We start from the raw sequence: 16394 nt of genomic DNA, 5'->3' as shown, positions 1-16394 counted from the left end.
GACCAAAATAAAGACACAGAGGTCCGGACCGTCCGGTGACTTCAGGCTTGAATGCGTAAAGTTGTTATTTGGTAACATTCCTGGATAGTCTATCTCGGTCCGCCCCAATCAATCACTCACTGAGAAACGTTTAATCTAGTGGGAAAGTATTGAATAGTTAATGCGGAAAAGTCACAGTCGGGTCAAGTTACACACACACACACACACACACACACACACACACACACACACACACAAAAACTCAGGTTGATTCTCGGGACCCCTTTAATACCCATCTCCGCCCCCGTCTTGGAGCGTCAGCGTCCCTGCAGTTACTCGTGGGCTCTCCACCTCAAAGCTAAGTTGTCTTACTACCAACCAGACCAGACCACACTCTCTCCCGTCCCTCCAAACTGTTGCGCACGGATGTAGCCTATTTCTGTGGGAGTATTGGATTCTACTGCGTTGTAACAGCTGGAAAAACTATTTGACGATTGAATATAACATAAAAACTAGCATTTGAGACACTTTTTATTTTTTACTTTTATTTGTGTTTCAGTCACCTCGTTTCTACAAGTAGCCTACAGATGCAGTAGATTTACAATGACTGGTTTGGTATTACATTGCTTGGTCTTGGCGCTTTGTATCAACGTGCGCTGGGTCCTTGCAGTGCCAGAAGAAGAGGATGTTGACTCCAGTGACAGTGCCTCTACCCTGGCCTTTGTGTTCGATGTGACCGGCTCCATGTACGACGATTTGAAACAGGTGATAGAGGGCGCCTCTCGGATCCTGGAGAAGACGCTCAGCCGGAGGACCAGACCCATCAAAAACTTTGTGCTGGTCCCATTCCATGATCCAGGTAGCCTTCGATTAAACATGGCAATAAAGTGGAACAAATATGTTTCCCCTGACACACATTATCGGCATTTACCCCACACATGAATAGTTAGATGCTGATTCACATTTCTTTCGCAAATAACCCGGTGAGCCAAATTAACACAATTAAGCGTAATTGTAGTAGTATGTAACTAAACCATTGGGCCAAAACCCATTAGTTAATTGTTCTTGAATGTTTGGCAACATTTTCAATTACACAATTGTAGCCACAATCATGGAACTCTGACATTTAGTCTAGACTCTAGGAACAGCATTTTAGCTAAATTGCTGCACCGTTTTGTGAGAAAGTTCTACAGTAGCCTATGCTATAAAGGTTTATTGAACAGCTCAATGTAAAACATCTGAAAGTGGATCACAAGTTCACAACAAAGCTCCAGCATGCAAGCAAGCTCAACCATGAGTAGCCTACAACAGCAGGGGGTGGGGGGGGGGGGCATAGCCTACACTTTGCTTCAAAAGGTGCAAGCCAGTGTTTCTCAAACTTTTCATTTCAATGACCCCCATAACTGAGAGTTACAAAGTCAACCTTTAAGGGTTGGAACTTGTTTGGCACCCCTGCACCTCAAGGAACCCTGAGGGTCCCTGGACCCCACTTTTAAAGTGTGAGGACTATGAGGTGCCATTCCCAGTTCTCACACACAGGGAGCTTTTTGAATCGTGATGGGTGATGGGGATGTAGTAACAGGTATAGGCTATTATGCTTATTATGTGTACCACCTACCTACTACCAACTTTAAGCTTAGATGGGAAAGCTAGAATCTGAAAATAAGAGTAATGGGGGAGGGTGTTTGAGCACTGATGAGAAGCATATGCTGTCTGCTTGTATGTAATTACCCCAATCACCCCCACCCCCCACCCCATCCAAGCCTCTGGTGAAAAGCCCGAAAGCCCCACAGTTAGCCAGCCAGGGGGGATGGTGGGCTGAACTAACACCACGCATTCTGTCTGTGTTTAATGTGCCCTGCCCCTGGGGACCTTGTAAACTTCCAAGATTGCAAAGAAGCTGTATGACTGACAAAAAGGCGTGACAGCACTGTCAGTATTCCACACAGGCTCTCAAGAGTAGGCGTCAAAACGCATTGAAGGCTTTACTGTAAATAAAATGTGGGCAAGTAAATGAGAAATATCAGTTTGACACAATTGTCGGCAGGTATTTTAGTAATTTGTATAATGAAAAGACGTGGAACTTTAGACTGATTTATTTAGCCAGTTTCATTCAAGCTCTGGAAGTAAAGCACATGTGCGGGCCGTGCAGCACATTGTTTTGAGCCCTATGTGTGTTTAGGTGGTGGCACATGACCTGGCACATAGGCCTCAAATCAATGTCACGATTATCTTTAACTTTCACCTTGATTACAATAATGAGCAATTATTTACAGATTTACAAGCTCACAATGCAAACGCAAACATCTTTTGCACGCCACCATTGTACAACAAAGTACTGTTTAATACAGGGCTAAAGTGGTTAATCAGATTAATCAAATTCGATGTGTCCGTATCTCGAGACACACACACACACACACACACTTTCCCAGCCCTACATGCATACACACCCTAACTTAAAGGCATCTGCTCTGAGATGACTATAGTGAAAGAGTTTCATTTATGTCCAGTGGGGCACAATATGTTCTCTGTGCATGTTGTTCATGTTTACTGCTCCATTGATCAGCTCCTGGCAGGTTCTTATTGGTCCTGCTGTGGCGGGAGGGGGGTCCATTGTGGCCCAACATGGGAGGAAGTTGCCTTGTAGAAAATTCTGACTGCAGCAGTAGTCAGAAATAATGTTATAGGATCGTGTTGTCATCAAACTTTTTTTTAATTTATCCGCATTTCTGTTTCAAACAGATGCTTTACAATTTAGTAAAGATTGAATCCACTTTCTGTTCCACTGTATTGGATGGTAGATTTAAGTATTGAGAATAGAAAAAAGTCTCCGGGGACTTGTTCTGGGGACCAAGGGGGCCCCAGCTAAATGATTGATAGTTCATCTTTATTACATGCATACAACGAGAGAATATACAATAATGATTATTTTTCGTCATGTCCTAGATTGAGCGAATAGGGGAAGGGGATCAACGTCATGTGATTCCCTTGTTAGAATATCTGACGGTCCCGTCTTAGTTTTTCACAAGATCGGTGGTTGTTGCAAACCTGCACTACAATACTTCACCATATTGTTGTGCTGCAACGAAAAAATCCCATAAAATGCAACATTGTGTACGTTCTGTAGTGCAGTTCCAATGTTGAAAGCTGTGTTTTTTTGACCCGGCAAAGAAATGGCTCAAAATACCTGTATTTGTGTCTCAAAGAAGAAACATATTGTACATAGTTACGCAGATCAAGTAAAGGAATTCTAGACCAAATGACAAACCATATGGAACAAATACAGCAATAACAGGCCTCATCAACTTAATGCTTTCTCATAGATATTGGCCCTGTGTCCATCACGACAGACCCTGCGAAATTCCAGCAGGATCTACAGGAGTTGTTTGTCCAGGTGAGTACCAGGTCCAAAACCAGAGGCCCTATCTCTAGAACTGGGACTACTGTAACCTAGTGACTAGGTTGTTGATATTTTTGAGGGGTGCTAGCCCCTCCTATATTCAGCTATAGTGTAGATTTTTGTCCTAATACAAACATGAATTCCCATTGACAATGAGTGGAGAATTTTTGTCATATGTAGACGAGCAAATCTTATACACAGGTTTAATGTTTGTCTTTAGTTCAATGTTTGTTTTGTAAATGACATTGACAATGAAGGGAAAATGTATGTCATAATGTGCCTCATTACGTCATATTGTCTCTTTATTGTTAATGGCGTTTAATGTTTGCATTGGCACCATTTGTTTTACATCACCTAATCAACATGAGTTAGACTATAATATGTTAGCGCCCCTCACTTCACACAGGTGTGATTTTTGTCCTACACAAAGTTAAATTCCCATTGACAATGAATGGATAATGTACGATGATAAGAGGGCCCCTCACTTCACACGGGTGTGATTTTTTTCAAGTGAAGTGATGATGGCTGTTTGACTGCCTGATTGACTTACATATGTATTGTACTGATGTACTGATTTCGTTTTGACTTTTCCTGTGTTGTATTGTATTCATAAAGTGTTGAAAATGTAACACAAATAATTATACAATCTAACTTTTATTAAGATATATTTTTAGGCAGTTTTCTGAATTTCGGCTTTATTTAATTTTAGATTGGAGAGTTTATAGAGAGACAGGAAGCTAAGGAAAATCTTGCAACACAGGTCTCTTAATGGAATAAATCCAGGGACGTTATGATTCTGTGGTCGACAATGGTTGACTACTGACACACTATCCCCCCCCACCCCGTTAAATGGGTGCATTTCACAGAACAGTGCTTCATCAAAGTGATTTAATCAGTGGCTTTTTGACTGAATCTGACAGGGTGGAGGGGACTGTCCTGAGATGAGTATAGGAGCCATAAAGAAGGCCCTGGAGGTTTCCCTTCCTGGGTCCTTCATCTATGTCTTCACTGATGCCAGGGCCAAGGACTATCGCCTCAAACGAGATGTTCTGCGGCTGGTGCAGCTACGACAGTCACAGGTATGTACAGCACAAGGCATTATTCACCTAAACTTTAGCATCCCTTTTCTGGGAGGGACATTTGTGACATGTTGTGAGCTTTTAGAATTAGATCATCTATTTTTGGTGAATAGATTTGCCATAGTATAAGGAAACAAGAGTACAAAGTACAAACAGTAGTATTGAACAATAGACATAATATTAAATAATGCTAGCTACAATATACGTAGTTCTAACAATGGCACACTGTGAGGTGCCTTAGTTTTCAATGTCATGCATGCTCATACACGAATCAGGTACAACATCATCTCTGGAAATGAAAAACGAAAAACAAGATTTTTTTTTTAAGAGAGCCTCCTGTCTTAAAAGTTTCCTCCCATAAACTTCACTTGAAAATTACGTTTAAGAAACATTAATAATGATGTTGCTTCAATGCTTCAGTGCCAGACACAGCGCGTGTCATTGTCTCTAGACTCCTCGACAACTAACTCCATGCAGAGAGATAGCTCCGCCTCTGCAAGCCACAAGCCCACAACGCGTCGCTGATGCAACGCGATGTAGGCTTGTAGATCAGCTCTGTTCCCTGCGTGTCTATTAAGGGAAGAAAATAAATAAATATCGTGTGATATTGAAATTGAATTATTGTAATGGGTACCCGGTACCCAGGCACATTCGGTTCGGTACATACTTGGTCCCGTGGTTCGGGACCCACCCCTAATAGTCATACATGAAATTGAATTGTCTGTAAACATTACTATTAGACCAGTTAATCATCCTGTGATGAAATTAATGAACTGCTACTTCATGATCTATATGCCATTCATCAGAGCTGTCGAGAATCACGTTCAGCACAGCTAGGAAGCATTTCTGCAAGCTGCTCTGTGACAACATGTGTATGAAATATGATAATGAGCATTAGTTCCACGCTCAAATAAACACTGGTTTGTAATCCCCCTAATCCTCTTCTGTTCACTTTGTGGTGCCAAGGTGGTGTTTGTGCTGACTGGGGACTGTGGGGACCGCACTCAGCCTGGTTACAGAGCATATGAGGAGATCGCAGCCACCTCCTCTGGACAGATCTTTCACCTGGACAAACAGCAAGTCAATGAGGTGAGTGGATAACGGATAGGCTGTTCTTTATTGATCCCAGGTAAGGAAATGATCAAATTTCAAAAAGCAACAAAGAATTGACAAAAGAACATGCCATTGGCAAAAACAAAGTCACATTGGACGATAATAATTCATTATTCATCAATGCTTGGCAATGCATTGCCATGCAGAACTAGCAGAAGAACATGCACTTCATGGGTGTGGTTTCTTAAAATAGAATAGTCCCCACTCCTTTGGGGTGTTTTTTGTCACATATGTAGGCGATATAGTATACAGTATATGCACATAGGTGAGATTCGTCCTCTGCAGTGAGCAGCCATTCTACGGGGGAAATTCTGGGTTAAGAGTCTTGCTCAGGGACACACATTGCTGACCTGGCCTGGAATTGTACCTGGGACAACCAGGGGCTCTGGCTCCCCAGGTGGGCTCACTAACCACTCAGCTATGGTTAAGTAGATTATGACCGAGGCCTAGGGGTCTGGTTCTGGTCCGGGATGCAGCCGAGGAGACCTAACCTTCCGGGATGCGGAAGGGACGAATATATCTCCTTGAGCGCGAGTAGATGTTGATATGATATGGTACTGCTTAGCTTAAATCCGTCTTGCTCGCGTAGGCGACGATATTTATGTGTTGGGATGTCGGGGGTGATGTCACTCCGACGTCCTTGTTATGATGTCAGAGAGGCACTCCGTTCCTTCGTAACAAGATAGTATTGCTTAAAATTAAGTAGAATAATTATATATTTCATACAACGTTGAATAGCAGGAAGAGAACAAACCAGATATATGGCCCCTATAGAGAATCACAGAATGAAAAATTCAAATGCTGATTCTGAAGTCACTGCTGATGTGAGATGGATGAGTGACTCCTTCCCATCACAGCCAATCTGTAAGAGAATCCTGTGTCTGAGAAGCCAATGTCAGCCGGGCTCAGTAACTCTTAACGCTTAATTCGTCGTACAACAAAGTATAAATTAGGCTTAAGTGAGACTTGGAAGAAGCCAGAGTTTCCTCTCAGGGAGACATTGGTATCCTGCGTGTCAACACAGGATATGCCTGGGCTGAGCAGAGGGTAGCTCTGAGTCGGAGCCATGGCGCACTGTTCACTGGTGGCCTACTGAACCCCTGAACTCTGATAGTGTGTACACAGTACACACGCGTGTGTGATGTGTATGGGTCTGTTTTCTCAGTGTATGTAGCTAAATGTATAATACATGTGTGTGGGTGCAACTAGGTTTATTAACGTGTGTGATGTGTATGGGTCTGTTTTCTCAGTGTATGTAGCTTAATGTATAATACATGTGTGTGGGTGCAACTAGGTTTATTAACGCCCCAGTCATTGAAATTAATTCCATGCTTTTGTCACTGGACCATTAGTGGTCTCTAGTTTGGGAATAACGGACCATTTGCTGGCCAGTGTGGGCAGTTAAACTAAATTAGTGGGTCTTCACATGTTTCTAATGAACGGTCTTACATTAAAAACAAATGTAATACTTCTAGAGAAGCTTCGGATTTATTTATCTACATCAAAGCAATGCTATTTCATCCATATTCAGACCTGTGTGATTACAGTGCTTGGGTGGCATGCTTTAAAGCATTAATGCAAATCCTGTAATCCTTTAAAAAAAAAAAAACCTACAAGTAGTACCGATCTCACTAAAATCTTCCCTGTTAATAGCAATTTAATAAAGTGAGGCCAAAACAAATATACACAGTTTCTTTTGTGGCCCCCAGTGGATAGTGGAGAGAAAACAGACTGCTTATTTTACTCTGTAATCCCAGGATATGATGGCTTCCCCCTTTCCAACACAGCTGCCCTGTGCTTGCTGGCTCCCAAGTCCTCACACAACAGCTCATTGTCAAGCACTGAGTGTGTCACACTCCTTGAGTCCTTACACTTTTACATTTTGACTGGACATAATCAATGACGAGATCGGCCAATAAGTCCTCGAGCTAGATATAACAACTCTAATGTTGCTTGTGCTAAATTGTCTCGATTGTTGGTCTTAATGGTAATGAAGTTCTCCTGATCTGTTGTAACAGACGGTTCTAATCTAGACCCAAATCCGCTGCTGAGTGGGTCTGCTGTGACATCAGCATTCAGGCAGAAACAGGATAATAAAGAAGTTTGTTATGAGGATATGGATTATTTTTGTTATACAGGATCTGGCTCACATTGAGCTTTTCTGTCAGCCAGCACTCATTCCCAAACAACACCACTCCACGTACCCTTAACACAAGTGCCTTGATTTCCTTTTCATAGGAGAGTCATTTGTAAGAGTCAACGGTTCTAATGGTTTCTTCATCAGGTGGATCCAGTTGGTGGGTTTGTCAGGGGTAAAGTGAAACCCAGTTAACCTGTGTCCTCTATGTGTCCTCTGTTACTGAGACTGCTGAACAAAGGTTTCGCCTATAGTCTAGCTGGCTCCCAGACACAGGAAGACAGATGTGGTGGACTGATGTCTGAGAGGAATAGGCTGGACAGGTGTTTTATCCAGGCCTAGGCCTAAGCTGACCCTGAACCACTGGGAGGTCTCTAGCCAGGCCGCCCTACCCTAACCCCATAGGGACCTCACATTTCTAATACTGGTCGCCTGCTGGGGGGTTCAAAGCCTGCAACGAGTCCCAGAAGATCCGAAGATTGCGGGACAGCTGGGGGGATGAAAAGAAGTGAGCATCACTCCATCCTCAGCTGACCTTCCCCTGCCCATCCTCCTTTCATGCTTCTAAGAATAGTGGGGGGGTCCTTCCTGACACCCCCCCCCCCCGCACGCCAGCTCAACTGCAACACGCCGGATGAGGTTTCGCAGTACTGTGTACTTCTGCATTCTCCCATGGCTCCAGCAGGGAGCGGCTACAGTGCTCAGCATGTTCATTGAGACACGCCTCGCCTCGGTCCAGACAACAGAAGTTCCGTCTTAGTTTTCTGTGGCAAAGTGGAGAACATTCTAGATCTAAATCAGATGCCCAAGCGTTGCTTAAGTTATGACAGTTTTATTTACATTCAGTATATCCACATACATATGTTCTCATTTCTTTTATTTAAGGTCTGAGGCTTGATTCATGGCTTTATGTCCGCTCCTCTCCAAACAGTGGTGGATGAAATCCGCTCTATCCCGGGGCAGATGTAGGTCACCTTGTAGCAGTTTCCTGCTCTGTTGGGGATGCTGCTACACATGTGGCACACATTACAGCTGTTTCCAGTTGTAAAGTACGAGAGGAACCAGCTGCTGTCAGCGCCCACTGGGCCCAATGCACAGAAAGGGGAAGGCCTGCTAATTAAATTATCAAAGGCCATACTTGTTTCACTTTACTCCTGTATTCGTAAATATATTACGGTAAACGTGTTTGATTTGGCCCTCTGTCCACTGAAGCGATGTTTTCAGTGAAATTGTTATTATGGACACAATGCAACCATGATGTCTGCACTTTCAATTATAAGAGAAATACAAATACTAGTCAGCAGTTGCTTCTGAAGCATTTGGAAGATAGCAGAAGTTTGGTCCAGTGAGACTACTGAAATGAAACCCTGTTTAACTCAATTGGCTTAGCTGTTCCCAGTTTCCTCATAGATTTACATTCATTGTCAATAACAGAACAATAATTATGGCGTGCCTGGTGGATAGTACAGTTAGTGAAGAGACCACATAATCCTTGTGAGTTGCGAGGGCCCGAGTTTGAATCTGTCTCCCATCTCCCTCAGTTTCCTGTCTCTCGACACTCTTCTATCTAATAAAAATAAAAAGCTGCCAATGTAATCTTCATGTACATGCCAAAGTTGAAATACAATAAGGTGAAATATTCCTCTCCAATAGTCACTGGACGAAATCAAACTGTGTGATGATTGCCCCTGCCATTAAGTGTAATCAAGCTGTCCCGCCATTATTTCAGGGTTTGGGTAATCTTTGCCCTGAGACGTAGATAGTGAGTCTCATTTAAGAGTGAGCCTCTCTCAGTCCCAAAACATCACTGCCCTGCGACCTCATTTGCTATTTCAAGCTTGGCCAATTCAGCAGATAGCAGATCCTTTTCTGTCCTTAATTGATCCCGCATATTGGCCTGTTGGTAATGGAATGACTAATACGCAGGCCTACACACATCTCCATGTCTTTGAGTTCCGAGGAACGAGTCTCGTGATTCATGAAGGCTGTGTTTGAGCAGGAAGACAGCCGCCTGACAGACTTCCACTGTGAGAGACGGTCTGCTGGGAATTCATGCTTGGGAGTGCAGAAAACTGTATGTTATCATTTTGACAGTGGTGCTGTTTCACTTTCCTTTTGTTTAGGCAAAACCCCCCGGAGGAATGCTTCTGTGATGAAAGAATAGTCTAAATACAAAGTGCAGAGTGCTGGAGGGGGTTGGTGGATGAGTTTCAGTGCAAGGTCACTGTCACATCCTTCCTGTCCTGGCCCTGGTGTTTCTAGGCGAAGGGGTGTACAGTAGGGGTTTTGACCATTATATGGTGTTTTCCCACCCCCACATTCCAGGTTCTGAAGTGGGTTGAGGAGACGGTTCAGGCCCTGAAGGTTCACCTGCTGTCCTCCAATCACGACAGTGCTCAGGAAAACACGTGGGAGGTGCCCTTTGACCCCAGCCTGAGAGAGGTCACCGTGTCGCTCAGTGGACCAGCACCGCAGATCCAGCTCATAGATCCCCTTGGTAGGCAAATGATTCATGCCAAAGTTTCTTCGTGTTTGATTAAAGAATGTCAACTGTATGCATGGAGGCATCCTAAAGCCCTAACCACACCAAAGGGTCAAGGCAGTTTTAGCGTTGTCCCTGCAGGGCTATATCTTGCGCCACCCCTTAACCCTTATCCTTAAACTTATTTGCCGTTTTTTACTATTTAAAAAAACCTTTTAAAATAGTTCAAATAGCTGATCTACAAGCTCACAACGTGTAGATGTAGATCGGCTAGTTGAACTATTTTAAAATGATTTTCAAAATAGTAAAAAGTGGCCATGGTGTGTTATGTTTTGTTGCACATTGACCCACAATGACCCATGTTGACCCTAGTGATACAACGCATGGAATTCAATGGCCCAAACCACACCAAAGGGTCAAGACGGTTTTAGTGTTAACCACTGCCCGGGGTTATTTAATCCTCTCCAAACAGTGGTGGATGAAATCCGCTCTATCCCGGGGCAGATGTATATTTGACTATATATACTTCATATATATAGTAGTATGAAGTCATGGTGATTCTTGTTACCATAATGGATGAGCGTGATTATGGCATGCTGTAACAACTTTTATCACAGTTCATCGGCTGCTTTAAGGAAAGTGTGGGTCCATTTATCTCTATAATGTCTTTATAGGTTGGTATAACACATTTTTATTAAGTTTAACCACATTCAGTGAAAACAGCCGATATACAGGCTCACAAAAGATATTTGGTGTGGAGGGGGAAAATGAGGGGGGCAAGGATGGAGGTGTTTAATGAATCATAAACACATTAGAGATAAATAGATTGCACCCTCGCTTTACTTAAAGCAGCCGATGTGCTGAGAATGATCTATCACGTTATAATTGTAAATGATCACTTTACCTAGCCAGAATAAACAATTTCTTAATTGAAAAGATAATTTTGTGTGTTGTTTTTCTGTAGGTCGAATTGTTGGTGTGGAGCAAGGTCTCACCGAGCTGTTGAACATCCCCAACTCAGTCCGTATAGTCAATCTGAAGTTCCCCAGACCTGGAGCGTGGAATCTGAAGGTATACCAGGAAATAATCTGATATAAAAAAAAAAATTGTTTGTACTGTATGTAGTAATATTGTGTATGTTCTGAACAATACATATTGTACTCACAAGGACTCAAGGAGGTAGTAAAACAATATACAATGATAATATACTAGCCTCGCTTAGCCAGCCTTCATCTGTCTTTGCATAGTTTGCAATGCATATTGCCCCAGGCAGATTAACTCTGGCCCCTCTCAATTGTGGGAGGACTTCACGGCCGAAATGGTGACGGCCAACCAGATTCGTTTGGAACCAGGCTATAACCAACCAGGGCCCAGTATTCAAATATATGGCGGGACATTGCGGAAAAATAGATCATGATTTATTGGTACATTTTCAGTACTACTGTACTGTACCAGTATAGACCAACTGATGATGACAGGGCCAGTACATACAGTATCTAAGCTTTCTTTTTCCAGGTCAGTTGCAGTGGACGACACACTCTGAGGGTGACAGGCGTCAGCAATCTAGACTTCCGTGCTGGCTTCTCCAGCATACCCTCCTCTGACTTCAGCTCCACCAGGCAGAGGCCTATAAAAGGTACTGTGCGTGTGTTGATCTGTGCGTGTGTTTGGCAAATCTCATTTAGCTGAGATCATGTGTGGAAGAAGGTGACTCATCATGTCCTTTCATCCCCTCTCCCAGGAGTTCCAGCGCATGTTCTGTTGAAGTGCACAGGCTTACGGCCCCCAGGCCAGCTCAGCCATGTGGAGCTGGTGTCCGGTTCAGGGCGCTCACTTCGCACTCTCCCCGTACCCATGCCTTCTGACCTGGGTGGCCGAGGGTTGTGGAGTCTCCCTGAGTTCCGCACTCCCTCCCAGAGTTTCTTCATCAAGGCGACTGGGAAGGATGAGGAGGGATACCGCTTCCAAAGGCTGTCCAGTGTCAGTTATACCAACATTGTTCCAGGCAAGACAGCCCTGACAACCCCCCCCCCCACACTCACACACAATCGCACACACTCTGTCTTTCTCTCTCATGTCGTCAGCTTTCTTTGTTGTGACCTTTAACCTTTGCATCCTCTCGTTTGCAGATGCCCCTGCAGTGAGCATGCCCGGTGTTGTGCACGGCTTCTACATGCAGCCGGCTGTGATTGGCTGTTCGGTGGAGAGTGACATTCCCTACAGGTTAAGATTCACCAGAAATGGGGTCGCCCTGGGAGAGGAAAGGTTATTTCAGTGAGTATCTCCCCTTGTTCACACCGCTCAGTACTCTGTGACACTTGGCTCGCCTTTCTTTGGATGCTACAGCGTCATGCACTCATTCCCTGCTGTAAAAAAAAACACTGATTAGGTCACTCAGCAAAATCTTGCACAGTTACCAGTTAGCAAGGCTGTAAAGCATTAGCGTTAGTTGAGTGTGCTGCGTTTTATTGCTTCATCAGTCAGGAAACTGGCACATAATAATCAATTTTGACTACATTACATATTCATCCTGGAAAAATACCAAAGCGTATTTTCCTGCGTTGGGCTGGCGCTCTGTATTGAATTACATTCATAAAGTGAGGCTGACTTTAGGTGAAAGGTATTCCAGTTGTTCATGTGTGCCAGGGATACTAGCTGTACGTTATCTAAAAATCACACCTGTGTGAAGTGAGGGGCACTAATATTAAAGTCTAACTCATGTTGCTATTATTAGGTGATGTAATGGTGATGTAAAACAAACATGGACAAAACAAACATTTAATTATCTTTATTGTCAATGGCATTTAATGTTTGTGTTACGGACAAGATGACGTAAATTTCCCTTCATTGTCAATGGCGCTTTTAATGTTTGAGCGCCCCTCAAAAATAAGAGCCTGTTTCCATCATGCTCCTGCCAGCTACAGTATCTGTTAATGTCTTTGTCTCAGGACATCAGCCAGAGCATCATGGGAAATAGGCCACGCCTCAGGTGATGATGAGGGTCCGTATGAGTGCATAGCGCAGAGCACTGCAGGCCTGGGTCAAGCCAGGACGCAGCTCACTGTCAAAGGTATGTGCCACATATGCATGCACATACAGTACACATCAGCACATCTGCACGTGCATGTACAAACATCCATATGCACACCCATACACTCCCACTAAAACAGACAAGCTGAGCACACATACACACACAAACGGAGACAGACACACAAGTACGCAATAGTACGCATGCATGTACATTCAGCAGATTCTACACACACGCACGTATTCATGCACACATGCAGGCACACACAAGCAAACACGCGCACGTGCACACACACACACACACACACACACACACACACACACACACACAGAGGTGCATTCACACACGCAAACCTATCCTCATGGTCCTCATACAATCATACATCACAGTCTTGGAAAGGTTTGAAATACTTTCCAACAAAGCCTTATCTGAGATTTATAGCTTAGAACATCAATGTGATAGAAAACATGCCGCTCCAAACATTTGTATTAAGGGTAAACTATTTCCCCCACTGTTTGTTCACTGTTGATAGTGCTCCTTTTGATCTCGCTCTGTTTACCTCGTTGTGTTTCCTCCAATGACACAGAGCCCCCTCCCGTCCTGAGGGCCCCTGTCAACGTGAGCTCATCTGTGGGAGCGGTGGCCACTCTGTCGTGTCAGGTGGAAGGCTCCATGCGCTACAACCTGACGTGGCACAGGGCGGGCCGCACCGTCCAGCCCCGGACAGGCAGGGTCAATCTGCACCCCGACTCTTCCCTGCAGATCAGCGGGGTTCGTCCGCAGGACGCTGGGGAATACCACTGTGTGGCCACCAACGCCCACGGGAGCAGCAGAATCACTGTGTGGCTTCTCGTCCCAGGTACTGTGCTATAGCGAGCAGACGGAGAAAAGAAATCCACAGGTCATCTGGTTAAATGCTTAACACACCGGGGCCCACGTTATGTACCTCTGTTAGGTACATCATCTGGTTTCCATTACCGGCCCCCAGCCTCTTTGCAGTAGGACTTAGCCACTCGGCCCCAGAATTGATGCATGTTGAGAATTGTGGCTTCCATCGTGGGCACGGGTTCAGATGTTTGTATTTGAAAACGCAAACCCAAATGTGAAACTCGCTGGAATCCGTTGGTTCATGACATCAGACATGTGATTGCTGATATTCACGAGCGTTGTCCAGACTGTCAGAGGTTTGTCATCATGTAGTTGCCGATAGGAGTGAATCATGACGTAGTGTAGTCTATAGTTGGGACAACGGCCTGACTCAACCTTTTTTATTCCCTTGCAGAGGCTCCTTCCGTGACAGTCAGTCCCCAGAGCCAGGTTTTCTCCCGAGGGGACGAGATCCGCCTCGTCTGCAGAGCGTCCGGCTCCCCACCTCCCTCTCTCTTTTGGAGCCATGGAAACATGTTCCTCACTAATCGGCCGAGGTAAAGTAACTCTCTACCCACTCAACACCTCCGGCAAGAGTCCTCAGAGAGCTTTGGAGTCGTTAGATTCCACTTAAATCGCCCGCTAGAAATGCTCAATTGCCACATCTTGTTTGCATCACCCAGCTGATTTACATCTCTAACAATGTAGTGTCTCTATCTAAACCACAAGTACTGTACATTTTGTGACTATTTAAATGCATATTCAAAAAAATCTGCCTTGAGCTAATTCAAGAATGTCCCCTGGCATAGCATATGGTTTTTGCTGAGACGTCTGCATATGCAATCACCAAAACATGAATTCCCGTTGATGGTGTTCTGTCTTACACAGATTGAGTCTAAACCAACATGGCCTCCTGGTCATCAAAGGAGCCCTCCCAAAGGATGCTGGGAATTACACATGCTTGGCGACCAATGAGGCCGGGACCGCCTCTAAGTCAGTCTCTCTCACCTATGCAGGTAAGCCAAAATCGGACAGGATGATGCGGTTATCATGAAGTGATTACAGCGACAGCAACAATATGTTATGATAAATGTAGGAAAATTGGAAATGTAGACATTTCACGATAAATGACTATATTTCCAAGAAAATATTACATTCCACATTGTCACGGGGCAGCCATATACACATACACTGATGGAGAACAATGCTCATACCTAAATTACACAGTTGCATCCTTAACTTTGCCGGCCGGCTTGGAAGACTGTGTTAATGGACATGAGTGCATATTTTTATTATTGTAGCTCACAGTGAATTGTAAAAGAGAACAAGTACTTTGCAAATATTGTCACAGTATATATGATTGGTGTCATTTGTGTTTAATTATGATTGTTTGGCACCTGGCTCTCCTGCAGTACTGGTGATCCTCTTGACTGAGTGGAGGAAGGTACCAAGTGCTATAGAGCAGGAGGGGTGTCTGTCTTGGTTACAAGAGCTCTTGTGTTATGTTTTCTATTTAGCTTGATATTGTGGCGCATCGCCGCGCATGTAATGTATTTGAATTGGTTTAGTAAACCTAGGTAATTGTGTAGGTTAACTCATGGGCCGTAGTTAGCCAGATAGTAAGTTAAATGTGTTACCAATTACAGAACTGTTCCTTGGTATTGTCTTGCCTAGTATAAGAAAGAGGCTGCAGGGGCAGTGAGTCAGTTCAGTTGGGCTTGGGGCAACCAGAAGGTAACACCCAGGGAGAGCTGCTAGGGGGCCCTTGATGGAAGGGTTTTAGCCTGATAGTCTCTCAAGTTCTGGGTTTGGTTTCCTATTTTACTTTCAAGTAATTTTCTGTCTTTGTAAGTTCAGTGTTTCTTTTATTTGTTAGACTGGTGTTTCTACTGTAAATACACTGCTACTGGGGAAAATAAAACACCCAAAGAGGTATTGCTGGAGTCTGTCACTTTTTGGAGACTTGGCTCATGAATACAGTTTTGCAATAATTTTAGAGGTAGGAATCTGGTTGTGTTGCAAACGGAGGAGTGCTTGATTTGTTTCACTCAATGTCCTGCATATGTGCATTTTCAAATGGGTGATCACTCGGTGATCACTCGCCTAGTGGGTTGCTCATGGCCTCGCTGTTGCCACGCCTGCCTTGTTTGCCAGTGAAAAGTAATGCATGTAATTCTTTATTCAATTCAGAGTGAAACCCATCCAGTCTAGCAGTGTGTGTCTGTGTGCTTATGTGCTTTTTATGCATGTTTACCGGTCTGTTGGAAAATGTATTTTCTGTGTCATTGGCAGTGTTGGGGAAGTTACTT

The 16394-nt window shown here is 44.1% G+C and overlaps 1 protein-coding gene across 1 annotated transcript in view; it reads left to right on the top strand.

The window, feature by feature from the left end:
* Nucleotides 1–382: 382 nt before the first annotated feature.
* hmcn2 (hemicentin 2) overlaps nt 383–16394 on the top strand; it is a 74397-nt gene continuing 58385 nt past the window's right edge. The window contains exons 1-13 of the mRNA XM_083784666.1: nt 383–838; nt 3303–3373; nt 4300–4458; nt 5425–5547; nt 10034–10205; nt 11155–11261; nt 11706–11826; nt 11932–12195; nt 12320–12464; nt 13139–13260; nt 13805–14077; nt 14501–14642; nt 14974–15101. Coding sequence (XP_083640792.1) covers nt 583–838; nt 3303–3373; nt 4300–4458; nt 5425–5547; nt 10034–10205; nt 11155–11261; nt 11706–11826; nt 11932–12195; nt 12320–12464; nt 13139–13260; nt 13805–14077; nt 14501–14642; nt 14974–15101 — 2083 coding nt within the window. The 5' untranslated portion in view covers nt 383–582. The remainder of the gene's footprint in view (nt 839–3302; nt 3374–4299; nt 4459–5424; nt 5548–10033; nt 10206–11154; nt 11262–11705; nt 11827–11931; nt 12196–12319; nt 12465–13138; nt 13261–13804; nt 14078–14500; nt 14643–14973; nt 15102–16394) is intronic.

Source organism: Protomyctophum parallelum (assembly GCF_964188405.1).
Source record: "Protomyctophum parallelum genome assembly, chromosome: 15".
Taxonomy (NCBI): Eukaryota; Metazoa; Chordata; class Actinopteri; order Myctophiformes; family Myctophidae; genus Protomyctophum; species Protomyctophum parallelum.
This window is presented reverse-complemented; position numbering and strand designations above follow the sequence as displayed.